The sequence below is a fragment of the Scardinius erythrophthalmus genome (genome assembly GCF_964197995.2).
Source record: "Scardinius erythrophthalmus genome assembly, chromosome: 4".
In the NCBI taxonomy this organism is placed as follows: domain Eukaryota; kingdom Metazoa; phylum Chordata; class Actinopteri; order Cypriniformes; family Leuciscidae; genus Scardinius; species Scardinius erythrophthalmus.
The window spans coordinates 39569609-39583437 of NC_138224.1; the positions used below are offsets into that span (position 1 = coordinate 39569609).

The 13829-nt window shown below is 40.0% G+C and overlaps 1 protein-coding gene across 1 annotated transcript; it reads left to right on the forward strand.

Moving 5' to 3' along the window:
• The first annotated feature begins 342 nt into the window (after positions 1-342).
• Positions 343-13058, forward strand: LOC308689452 (uncharacterized protein). The gene is made up of 3 exons (XM_081363163.1): positions 343-429; positions 894-1121; positions 11653-13058. Exons 2-3 carry the CDS (start codon positions 950-952, stop codon positions 12501-12503), a joined length of 1023 nt encoding a protein of 340 aa, XP_081219289.1. The 5' UTR covers positions 343-429; positions 894-949; the 3' UTR covers positions 12504-13058.
• The last annotated feature ends 771 nt before the right edge of the window (positions 13059-13829 follow it).

Consider the following 13829-nt stretch of genomic DNA (forward strand, 5'->3'; position numbering starts at 1 on the left):
ACTGAGAAACTCTTTTACTTTTGAAAGAAAAAGATTTATTTAAATGTCAAATAAACTGAACTTAAGGTTGAATCTTACATTTAAGTTGGAATCTTTTTTTTTTTTTTTTGCTAGTTTGCTTAGAGATGGGAAGGTTTGTTGATGATTTCTACACCAAACTATTTTGTGTTATTGATTTAATCTTTTTGTTTAATTGTCAATGTGAACTGTATTATTAACTTACCATTGTGTCATTAAATGTATTTCACCAATACATTCAGCTCTGAGTTGTGTCATCTTTTATATATATTTTTATATTATATCTATTATTTCTATGCACTTTTGTGATTATAATCTGCAGCGTGAACAGGACTTTTAATTTGGTATCCGAGTGTGACGTCATAAGGCGGCGCCGCGCTCCCGCATCTGTTGTGATTCGGCTGAAGAAAGGTTTGTGTTTTAAGGTGTTTAACGCGATAGAAACCGTTTAATCGTCTTCAAGCGATGCCTACTGATTCAGGCATTATTAAGTTTGACAATGCATTGCTTTATCTAATATTTATTAACGCCGTGTGAGTAAAGTAACAATGAAAACTCGTGAATAACAAAAGGTGCGTTTCAATTCGGTCTCTGTGAGTGAATCAATGACTCAGTGATTCGAAGTGTTATATTTATATATCTATTTCTACAAATCATTAAATACTCAAACTACCTAATATATTAAATGTCTTTATAATTTGTAGTGCGAATTTCGAGTGCTATTTTTTGTGTAATCAGGTGATTTAAGTACATTAAATCTGACTGACTCCTTACTAGTTTTCTGAACTAACTTACTGAACTAGAGCAGATTGAGATGCACAGAGATTTAGTTTGCTTCTATTTTTCTTTCTGTTAATTATTCTCATTTTAAACAGGAAAAAACACAGAAAAATTCCTGGTGAAGAACAGAGATCCACATGACACTATAAAGATGGAGTTTATTAAAGAGGAGAGTGAAAACATGAAGACTGAAGAAACATTCAGTGTGAAACAAGAAGAAACCGAGGAACAAACAAAGATTGAGTTTATTAAAGAGGAGAGTGAAGACGTGAAGATTGAAGAAACATTCAGAGTGAAACAAGAAGAAACTGATGAACAAACAGGTTAGTTTCTCAAAGTTGAACTCAGTCATCTGATCCCTATTAAAATCTCCAGCTCTACAGAAATAAATTATATTTTTAGGGGTGCGCCCATTGCTGCTGGAGCCACTTTGGTGACCTAAGCATAATTCCTTTTTGATTCCTTTTTAACTTTTTATTACCAAAACATAAACTCAGATCAATACAAATAACACATTAGCAGCATCACGGCATGTGAACTGCTTGTAGATGGTTGCTCGTCGTCTGTATCTTCCTCTCAGCATTGCCCCTGCATTAATTTAGAAATGCGAAGAAAAATGATCAATATATAAAGAGACAAAATATTCAAACAAAGAATCTTATACCAGAAAAAATTATAAACTTACAAAGTTGACGTTTCTTGGATTGCCGTTTCTGTTTGAGCACTGCAAAAAACAAAAAAAAAAGAGAGCTTTCTAACGGTGTATGTGATGACAGGGTGCAGACAGTGATTGCGGAGCAGCATGTTGATTTAGAACGCCAACTTTTGTTGAATTTATGAGAAATCTACAGAAGCAAACAGACAAAGTGTAGTAAAATAAAGACCTAAATGTGTATTTTGTACTTTTTCTCCCTTGAAAGAGAGAATGAAGACATGTGTTTTGAAGACAGATCTCCCAAAATCTCAAAATTTACCAATGAAAAAAAAACAAAAAAACAATGTTTTTGCCTGCCGTGTCTCGCCTTAACTGTACTCAGGCATCTTTGGCTTCTCCGCGTCTGACTCGATCTCCTCCGCGCTCTCTATATCCGCCTTCACAAACCGCAAGTTATCGATAGGTAATTTTGTTTTCTCGCGTGACAGAAACTACTATTCCCTTTTTTGTGCTAACCTAGCAAAGACAATTTAGGAGGGAAGAAATACGGGACAAAACATGAATTTTTCCTAATAAGTCAGGAAGATAAATATAGAGCTGAAAGACTGTTCTGGGAAATACAGGACTCTCCTTAGTTTATTCCAACGTGACTTTCAAATGAGGCTTAAGGCAACCATTTGTATTTTTTTTAACCCATTAAATCGAGGAATTAAGGCTGTTTCGCAATTTCAGTCTATATATTGTTTAGTCTTGTTTAAATGGATATCATTTGGATGACTCAGAATTCCATTTTACGGTTTCACCACATTTTGAAACTTATAATGAAACAACAATTCCCCACTGAAGAGAAAATGACTGAAATTTCACCATCTTTTTATTAGTAAAAATTATCTTTGTTTGGTGTTTATTTTTCATGGACAAAAAAAAAGATAGCTTGCCTAAATTAAGTCCTGAATGAAACAACCGTTCAGCATGCAGTTGATGTCTAGTTTGCCGTGTTGGATTAGTTGATGACCCACGCATCAGTTTCACGGTCGACGAAAGATTTACGCAATTTTCACGGTTCACAGGAAATTCATATTTCGTAAAGTGGAATTCAAATTTTATCTTCCTGGGGGGTCGCATTTACCAGGGCGGGCAGCCCAGGTAAACCTTATGTGTTATTGTTGTTATACCAGACAAAAGGCACAAAAACATGTTTTCGTACACTTTATATCAAGTTGTCTGAAGCCATTCCATAGTTTAATGTGAGGTACTGATTAATATTTAAGTCATTTCAAGTTCACTTAAAACGCTTATCACCGATACTGGTGTCAGTCATTCTCTATTCAGCGTTCAAACCGCATGTCGCATTCGGTTATCATGATAGTCAACACGATGAAACTCTCTCCAAGAAGATTTCCTATCATTATGCTTTAGATTTGGTTTTGCATAAAAGGACTTCATCTGGCTGTAGTTTCACATGTTACTTTCTCAAAGGGTAACTACCGTTGTGGATTCGGTCTTCCATTAACAAGGCTGATACATGGGAAAATAAAGCGCAAAGAACTTACAACATTCTGTGCCCACAGATAATGTGCGAGTCCCAATTTTCGCCTCGTCTTCCACATTTAAAATTGTTTGACTGTAAATTGACAAGACAAACCACGTCCAAATGATAAATGTTCACTCTGTGATGGTTAAATTAGCAGTTAGTCCGTGAATCACATGCGTGATGAACCGTGGGGCCTGGTCCGTATGGATCAACTGCGACCTGTTACACCCCTAGCAGAGGTTGAACCAACACCAGGGAAAGGCTAAAAGTAGGCTAATGTTAGCGTAATCTATAGATGGTATGTGTGTGACGTCATCGTCGGCTGGTGAGTGTCAAAAAGACTGAGCCTATGATTTTCAGTGTGAATCCTGTGAAAAACACGAAACACATCTAAAACGGGACAGAGCTTTGCAATTGACTACTGTTCAAGGACAGTTTAGGACCCAAAGGCCAGATGTTTGAAAGAAGACCCGGAGTCAGAATTATAATAAATTGAAGAAAAGTTTTACTGAAGATAGTTTGCAGTTTCATCAGAAGAAGTCAGCTTCAAGACTCACACAGGAGTTCGTAGGGCCGCCCCTCTAACAGTTACAAAGATCACAGCAGTTATACCATTTTTCATTGGCCAAGAAATTGATAAACATAGTACAGGGCTTAAAGTATTCCGGCGGGGGGCCGGATTTCCGGCTTGAGCGCAGGTCCGGGCTCCGGCGCAGGCAAAATTTATTTATCAGTCTGCAAATTACAGTCGGAGGCACTTTAATCTGACTTGAATAACACACCGGTCCCCTTCAACCTACCTGTCACCACTATTGCCACCCGCTGGAGAACTCGACTGTTATTTGTCCCCATTTTCCGTGCATTTGTGAAAAAAAAAACTTGCCTTTCCCGCACTTCTTACGGTCCCTGAATGCATCTCACACGCAGCCTCGCTCTAACGTGCTTCTCTCGGAAACCAAAACAGTCCTATAGACTGTGAAAAACTTGCTCTTCTACAGTATATGAGCTCTTCGTATATATGCTCTTTGTGTAACCCGATTTGGCAAACCTCGTCAATAGAGGATGATGTAGCTGCAATTTGCTGTCCAGTACAGCTACAATATGCTAATGAAACTACATGAGAAGTAGGACATATTTATTATTGTATCAATATGTTTAGATGCCCTTCAGACTTGCAGTGTAGAGATGTAGGCCAGGACTATATAAGATTTTATAGAGCTGTGCTTCCAAAACAGTGGACCAAGCCCAAAACATGTAGTTGACATTTATTTAAAAATTTGGTTTGGCTTATTAAAAGTGGTCAAGAACCAACCTCACCCCCTGCCGCCTCAAGTTGCCACCCCACTCTGGGTAGTGCCACCCCTTTAAAAAATGTCTGGCTCCGCCACTGTGCTGCGGACCACTGTATTGTGTGTTTTAGATCATCTTTGCCAATAAAATGTATTCAAATCTGAATTACATAACATTGTATTGGCTGTCAATCACGATGGGAGAGTAGACGAGTTACAGCATGTCCTCCATATCTTGTGGGGGTTTTGCATTAAGCCATTTGTGATGCCCTTACCACATTGTGCCTCATATACTGTAAATGTTAGAGATGCAATTTACAATTTTCGATTTTCCGATACCGATTTTAGCCGATTCCGATTTTTTTTTTTTTTTTATAACCACTATACAGCACACATAAATATTTATTTTCTATCTTTTCTTTAACCCTTTCACACGTAAGTTTAAAATATTCTTACTGACATAACACCCACCCACCCCCCACCCCCAGAGTGAGTTTTTTCAAGGCGAACGTTCCCTTTAATGTTTCCATGGCGACGCGTCACGCGATACACCGCAGCCACAATAATACTATATGACAGATGTGTCGCTTTTATTCCGCTTTTCATTTTTTATTCAAAATATTCACAAACTTGCTTGCCATGTCATCAACTAGCCTATCTGATATTACGATTCTCAAATACGTGTAAGTGAGTGTGTTTGGTCGTTTAAAAACCTTTATAAATAATCTTGATCTGTAACATGAGATGGGCGCCGCAATGTTGTCCTGTCAGTCGGATTTACAGCACGTGAATTCATCAGTTTCTCCCGAAATAAATGCACGAAAGTGGCCGGTGAACTGAGAAGAATAGAGTAAACTTTATAGTTACTTCCACTATATTTGTCTGATATGAATAACATATGCCGGCAAATTATATTTGAATAGATTGTTATTGCTGCTTCCACAGACATCAGTGTGTATTTTACAAACTCCAAATGTACTGTTTTACTCGTGCTTATGTGTATTTAAATATCTGAAACCTAAAATAAACATTATGAGGTTGAAAACACTGCTTAGTTGTGATGTGACAGCGCTGAACGCGTCCGACTCTGGCTCAGCGCCAGCCAACGCGCGAGAGCACAGTTTGAATCTGGCAGTTATGCGACGTCACGTCACTGAACATTCTAAATGTGGCACCGTACTCTCAGGGGCACAGAAATAAAAATCCCAAATGAGACCGTACCGCTCAAAAGGTTAATCATGCGGCGCCCGAGTGCATTTGACTGGCATAAAATCGGCATATGTTAGACTGACCGGCCTGTCACCGGTCATGGCCGATCACGTGAAAATCGGTCACCAGACGATCAAACGGTGCATCTCTAGTAAATGTTATACCCAGTGATAGGCTGACATGAAATTGCTTGCATAATACTAAGTAAGGAGGCCATAATATTTTTGACTCATGGCTGAAGTTAAGTTTCTCCAGCTCTCCCAAGGTTGGCAAAAAAATGCATCTCAAAATGCATCAGATTGGAATTCCAAATATGGAATTTTCAAATTTTTCTTCCCAGGGGATCATGCCCTCGGACCCCCCTAAAGGGGTAATATCCTTCTCACCTTTTTCACCCCTGACCCGTTTTGGTGAACACAACACGATAAGTCCGTTTTAGCGACTCAGCGCGCAGTATTCAGGTCAGATGTCACTTTGAAGAGACGCGCTGGTTAAGAGGAGTTTCGTCAAAGCTGACTAAAAGTGATCGAGGATGGATAATTTCAATGAACTTGATAAACCCGTGATATCTCCTTCGGGGCGTAAAAGGAAAATAAAAGCTGAAACATTTTCACGGAACCTTACTAAAGCAGCTCGTTTAGTGGTGAGGGAAAAGCTCACTGTATTGCGTGTATGTTAATCACAACAACAAAGTTTGTCAGGCGTCTATGTCAGCTGAGGAGATTAACGTTACAAAGGTTAACCAAGTGTTTTATTATTTACCAAGCAATTACTTGGTTTTGTTTGACTCAGAAAGATGAAATGTGAATGTATCTGCTCTTCTAAAAAAAAAGAAAACTTTTAACATATTAAAGCATACTTTCAATTAACTTTCATTTTGTAATTTACCTGTTTTTTTTTAAGTTATTATTATTAATCAAAACAACCCAGCTGCAGCAGTTTGATTTATATTACTTGGAATGCACAATAATAATAAAAAAACATGATTTATGAAAATGAACAAGAACGGAGTACTTGCAAATGACCTCTTCTGTTGTAAATGTCCCAATTGGGAGAGGGTGTGCAATTTTCAAAGAGTTTAATTAAACGTTCATGTTATATATTTTGGTTGCATTTGTGAGTTCATAAAAACGTAACTGGTTGTGTGAACATAATATCTAAATATCGATTTATCGATCGATATAGCCCTGAATCGAATCGTAATCGTATCGCAGAATATTTTGAGGTATCGGCAAATATCGTATCACTGGCTGAGAGAATCGATATCGTATTGTATCGTGATGAACTGTCCGATTTACACCCCTAGTACACACACAGTCCTCCTCCCCTGCTCTTACCGGAGTCGCACGTCCTGTCAGCCCATTGTGTAGCATGGCCTGCTAGCTGGATGGCCTCCTCTGGAATTGTTGCGTTGAGCCACGTCTCCGTGATCACCAGGACACAACAGTCCTGTATATTTTTCTATGCGGACATGGTGAGTTAAAGCTCTTCCATCTTGTTTGGTAGTGATTGTACGTTTTCCACGAAGAGACTCGGCAGTGGTGATCTGTGTGGGTCTCGTGCTAGCCTAGCACATACACTGGCTCTACGGTCTCGCTTCTGCCTTCTGTCTCTACACCGCCTCCATTGTCGCCCAGCGGGAACAGTAATCCACGGAGACCCTGGTGGCCTCGCTATCTCCGTCAGGAAGTCATGGTGGTCAAAGACACCGCTGATGTACATCAAATCAATGTCTATCAGTTCGTGTTGGCTGTATCTTATGTTTACATTAGCATACATAACACTCACTAACGAGTAAACTTACAGAAAACCTATTAACGAGAGCACTGAGCTGCAGCATGTACACGCACCGCCATCGTTACGTTTAATTTTGCATGACGCTGCACGGATGCACACTAGTAGATTTACATTTTTACATTTAGTCATTTAGCAGACGCTTTTATCCAAAGCGACTTACAAATTAGGACTAAATTAAGCGAGTCATCGTGAAGAGGCAAAAACAACGCAAGAAGTGCTCAAAATCCGAAGTTCAGGCATTATTCAGAGTAGCATAAGCCTGATAAGTGAGGTTTTAAAGGGAAAGGGAAGTTTTTTTTTTTTTTTTTTTTGCTCACGGAAGAGATGGGTTTTCAGCTGTCTTTTGAATGTTGTCAGGGATTCTGCGTCCCGGATGAGGGTGGGGAGAGCGTTCCACCAGCATGGAACTGTGAATGAGAATGTTCTGGAAAGTGATTTTGTGGCTCTCTGTGATGGAACCATGAGCCGTCGCTCGTTGACCGATTGTAGGCTTCTGGTAGGGATGTAGACTCGTAGGAGTGAGTGAAAGTAGGAGGGAGCTGAGGCTGTGATAGATCTGTAAGCAAGCGTCAATGCCTTGAACTTGATGCGAGCAGCGAGAGGTAGCCAGTGCAGAGAGATGAACAGAGGAGTGACGTGGGCCCTCTTGGGCTCGTTGAAGACAAGACGAGCTGAAGCATTCTGAATCATTTGTAGAGGTTTAGTTGCACATGATGGAAGTCCAGCCAGAAGAGCATTGTAGTAATCAAGCCTAGATATGACCAGGGCCTGGACGAGAAGTTGTGTTGCATGCTCAGTAAGGAAAGGCCTGATCTTCCTGATGTTGTGCAGTGCAAACCTGCATGATCGAGCTGTCTTTGAAATGTGGTCTGTGAAGGTCAGCTGGTCATCAAACGTTACTCCAAGATTTCTGACCGACCTTGATGGGGTGATTGATGATGAATCTAGCTGGATAGTGAAGTCGTGCTGTAGAGACGGATTGGCAGGGAGGACGAGAAGCTCAGTCTTTGCCAGGTTGAGCTGCAGGTGATGTTCCTTCATCCATGTGGAGATGTCCGCCAGACAGCTTGAGACCCGTGCAGCTACTGTGGGATCATCTGATTGAAATGAGAGGAAGAGCTGTGTGTCATCAGCATAGCAGTGGTAGGAGAAACCATGTGCTTGTATGATGTGTCCCAGTGTTGTGGTGTAGATGGAGAAGAGGAGGCGACCAAGAACTGAACCCTGGGGAACCACTGTGGTCAGTTGATGTGCTCTGGATACCTCGCCTCTCCATGCGACCCTGAAGGACCTACCTGTGAGATAGGACTCAAACCAGTGGAGGGAAGTTCCTTTGATGCCCAGTGAGAAGAGGCTGGACACAAGGATCTGATGATTCACAGTGTCGAAGGCAGCAGACAGATCCAGGAGAATGAGAACTGAGGATTTGGAAGCAGCTTTTGCGTTCCGTAGGGCTTCTGTGACCAACAGTAGTGCAGTCTCAGTTGAATGCCCTTTCTTGAAGCCAGATTGGTTGACATCCAGCTGGTTGTTTAGAGACAAGAAGGATGTTACTTGGTTGAAAACAGCTCTTTCAAGTGTTTTCGCAATGAATGGTAGGAGAGAGATAGGTCTGTAATTTTCTACAAATTATGTGTTTAGTGTAGGTTTTTTTAAGCAGTGGAGTAACCCAAGCCTGCTTGAATGCTGTAGGGAAAGTGCCAGTATGTAGGGATGAGTTGATGATGTTTGTGAGTGCTGGTAGAAGTGTGGGAGAGATGGCTTGTAGAGGTGTGAGGGGATGGGGTCTAGAGGGCAGGTGGTAGGATGACTGGAGAGGAGAAGTGTAGATACTTCTTCCTCGGTTAGCGGAGAAAAGGAGGACAGAGGGATATTGGCTGTGGAAGGGGTCAGACTGGGTTCCTGTGTTTGTGGAGCTGAGAACTGACTGCTGATAGCTGTTGTTTTGTTGAAGAAGTTCGCAAAATCGTCAGCAGTTAAAGAGGAGGCGGGTGGTGGTGGAGGTGGACAGAGGAGAGTAGAGTGGTCTCTTCACGCCAATTACTGAAACAAGACCAAAGGTGTTTGTCATTTGCACTTGACCCACTTAGGCCACGCTTGTCTCCCTATTCGCTTTCCCAGTCACAGACCACCACGCCCCCCTTGCCACACTGAGACTTTAAATATCAAAATACATAAAATCATCCCAAAACAGTTCTTGACAGACTTCTAATCGAACATCGTTCAACTAAATACTTTTATATCATGTCTACAAACTATATGTGACTATTATGCTTAGATCACATAAAAGTCATGCAATTGTTGTAACTATTGAATGGTTCATTTAATTTAATATGCCTTGCTTGGTACCATTGTGTGTGGCTGTTCATATTTCAGAAAATGGCTTGATTGAAATCAGCGTAAAATGTATCATATTCGTATGATAGGAATCATGTCTAGACTATACTCTCTGATAGAGCTGAGACCACAGATAACGCATGATTTACGACTAGAGGGGAAGAAGATGGCACAGCTCAAAAATCCTGCCTAAGAAACGACAGAAGGGTTAAATTAATGATTGATGGTTCGTTCAAGTCATGTCTTATAAGTGCATATATTGCTAGAAATTTCATCATCTCACTATTAAAACTCATTCTTTCCTCACTTTCTTTCCTTCTGCTACTCGTATGAATGTGTGTGTTTGTGTTAGTTTTATGTGTTAGAATAATCAAAAGTCTTGCTTGTATTAAGAGAAGTGTTTTTGTGTTATGTGCTTACAAATTTAACGTTTTAAATTGCTAAGTTCTAAGTTACCTTGCTAATAAATAGTGTTTCCAATTCCACTAAATTGACCTGTTTGACCCTTACACATTATTTTACCTTTATGTTGTCACTTTCCTTTGTCCCTCCTTTGCATATGGATATAAAATGTCTGTCTAGCATTGCAGGTGTTACCAAGGAGTGTCAATGATCTCTTAATGACAATAAGAACTAGATGTACCGCAGGGCGGTACAAAATATGACCGCCGCTCAGGCCTGCACTGGCTTTCCACAAAAATAAATGACGTGGAGCAATTTGGCTGTATTGCGTGTTTATGTATATACCTAAAAAAAGTAGTAGTATGTGCATGTCTGTTTGTGTATGTGTGTGTCTGTGTGTGTGTCTGTGCGTGTATGTGTGCGTGCGTACATGTGTGTGCGCGTGTGTGTTTGTGTGTGTGTGTGTGTCTGTGCATGTGGATTTGTATGTGTGTGTATGGGTGTGTGTCTGTGCGTGTGGATGTCAGTGTGTGTGACAGTATCATCCTAAACCAGCAACCCTTCGCTCAACACCACCATCTACAGGCCGATGAGTGTACAGTCACTAAATGTGCACATAAATTAATTTATTTTATACCCCCCCATGGATGAAATTCTACGAAACTTAGCAGAGGATACCCCCAGAGGATGTCAAGTTAATCATACACATGAAATATGGTGCAGTTCTGAACATCTCAACTAAAGATAGGGGCGATTAAAGTAGAATAATATTGCATTTTCATTTTTTATGGGAGGGGCGTAAATCACAAATGAGTGATTAGGCCTATGGGCTAGGTTGATGTGGGCCCTTAAGACCAACATACCATAAAAATGTCTTCATCCTCGGTGCCACTGTTCAGGTAGTTATGTAGGAAAAACTGCATTTTTGGGGTTTGGGGGGGCCCAGCTCGGGGGGGGAGTGGCCCCCGGGGACCAAACGAAATTTTTCCGTAAAAGTCTAGTGGGGCTACATGCTCACAAAATTTCATGTTCCCCCGTGTTTCGGTGTCCCTGGTATCGTTGACGAAAAATTCAGTAGATGACGAAAAAAAAAAAAAAAAAAACTTTGACAATCCCTATATGACCGCTTTCGCTAGCTACGCTAGCGGCGGTCATAATTACTGAGAGTAAATCCTCACACGTGCGCCCACACCATTCTCTTAAAATGCACGTAAATGCAGATTTTTCCAGTGAACTCCATTATCGTTTCTGCTATCCCAAGTTATCAACCACGTGCATTATGACGTATTAAGATAGGACTGTAAAACAGATTGTAAACTAAGGAAGATGGACAGTAGTGGTGAGTGCTCAGGCTCTTGCATTCTCAGTTCTGTCAATATATAAGTCTGCCACCCCGTCAAAAATTAAAGTCTCACAACAACCAGAGAGGCAGGACTTTTGTAAAGGCATAGGCCTACGTCACTTCTGAGTTCGTTTTGGTGGTGCAAATGCATCCTGGAAACCTTTCAAGAACTGAGTTTGGCACCTTTGGTGTATAGGATCTAATATGCATGTTATTAGTTTATGAATCTAAATGTTTGTGCTTTGTGGCATTAAAATGGGATTAACTTTTCTGTCTTTTTTCGCCTCAGACCTGATGCCGTTGAGAAAGGAGTGTCAAGATCTGAATGAAATGGAAGAGAAAGATCAGTACAAGACACATCATGATATCACAACTGAAGAAAAGTCTTTGAATTGCTCACAGGCTGAAACAACTTCCTCACAAAAAACAGTTCAAAATACACCAAAGACAGGGACTATAGGTAATTTCACCTGCCACCTGTGTGGACTAAGTTTCAAAAAGCAAGGACACCTTGAAGTTCACATGAGAGTTCACACTGGAAGGAAGCTTTACCCCTGCCAAGAGTGTGGAGTAATTTTCAATCAACAAGGAAACCTTAAAGTTCACATGAGAATTCACACTGGAGAAAAGCCTTTCACCTGCTCTCAGTGTGGAAAGACTTTCAGGCAAAAAGGAAACCTTAAAATGCACATGACAGTTCACACTAGAAGGAGGAAGCTTTACCCCTGCCAAGAGTGTGGAGTAATTTTCAATCAACAAGGAAACCTTAAAAAACATATGAGAATTCACAGTGGAGAGAAGCGTTTCACCTGCTCTCAGTGTGGAAAGACTTTCAGGCACAAAGGAAACCTTAAAATGCACATGAGAGTTCACACTGAAGAGGGCCCTTACATCTGCCAACTGTGTGGAGTGAGTTTCAGGCAAAAACAAAAACTAACTTGCCACTTAATAGTTCATAATGCAGAGGAGCCTTACACCTGCCAACAGTGTGGAACAAGTTTCACTAAGAAAGGAAACCTTACAAAACACATGAGAGTTCACAAAGAAAAGAATCCTTTGATATGCCAATGGTGTGGAAATACTTTTAATCAACTTGGAAACCTTAAAGTCCACATGAAAATTCATGCTGGGGAGAAGTAGTAAAGAAAAGTAAAGTTAACATTTGTACGTTAGTGTTTATACAAATGCAAGTATGCCAGACCGACACTTTACGTACTGATACACTCATGAGATCGCGTTACACACTTAATTTGTAACAGCAAGATTTATAAATGATATGAAACATGTTTATGTGTGATGAATAGTTTAGGCTTTAGATTAGGGGATGCAGAAAGCTTTGTATAGTAATGATTTATTCATGCGTTTACTGCAGTGTAAGTGCTGACTGGTGAGGGTACAGACAGTTGTCTTCTCTGATACACATGGACTCTTTAATTGCTGTGAACCTGTTGTGAACTTCAGTGGAATGTAAAACTGGTTCACATTATCACTCATTAACACAAGTCTGCGCTAAAGAGTGAAAGGACTTAACATAACCCACTGCAATCCCCTGACTGTAAATGTTTATTTGCTTGAAAACTAATAAATTACTCTTCTTTAAAACATTGCTTTAACACTTACATGTTTGTGCTTTTGAACACAGACCTGCTTACAACTTCACTTATTGCATCAATAAACTATATTCTGATGATTTACCATTGGTTTGATCATTGTTTTTTCATTATTAACCATTGATTGAGATAATGATGCTAAAACAAGGTTGACATAAATATCAAGTGATTAATAATATATCAATTAGGCCTAGTAACTTAACCATCTACTAATGATCTTATTTTATTTAATTCATGATTTACTTATTTTTTTAAAGATCATTTAAAACATATTTGTAAATCATTAGCATATCACTTAGTAATCATTTTTGAATGTACAGTCATGTTTTGACAGCCCACCGGGCCGATGGAGGACGCTGCTGAGTCGTCATTAAATCAGTATTCTGTTATTTCATAACCACTTGCTTAACCCTCTGGGGTCTGAGGTGTTTTTGGGGTCCTTGAGATGTTCTGACATGCCCTGACATTTGTGCTTTTTTCAGTTGCTTATAAACATATTTATGGAATGATTTTCCGGACATTTTTCAAAAGGAATTGCAAATTGTATTTGCAATTGCGTTTTCAAATTGTGCACGCATAAAATGTGACATAATCCAAACGCAAATCGCGCATTACCATTTGCATTTTCGTTTAAGCGAACGCACAGTGACTGCCAAATTTAAAATGGAAATGCAAAGTCCGTTTGCAACTGTGTTTCCCATATCTTATGAGTCTTGACCCTGTCATATTTAAATAGCAATTTCAATTACCACGTCTGCTTTTTCACTTTCTCAGCGTCGCGTATGTAGCCAGCCAAAACTCAAATGAAATCGCAATTCCCTTAGTATTTCCATTTCCGATGCCTTACACGGAAACC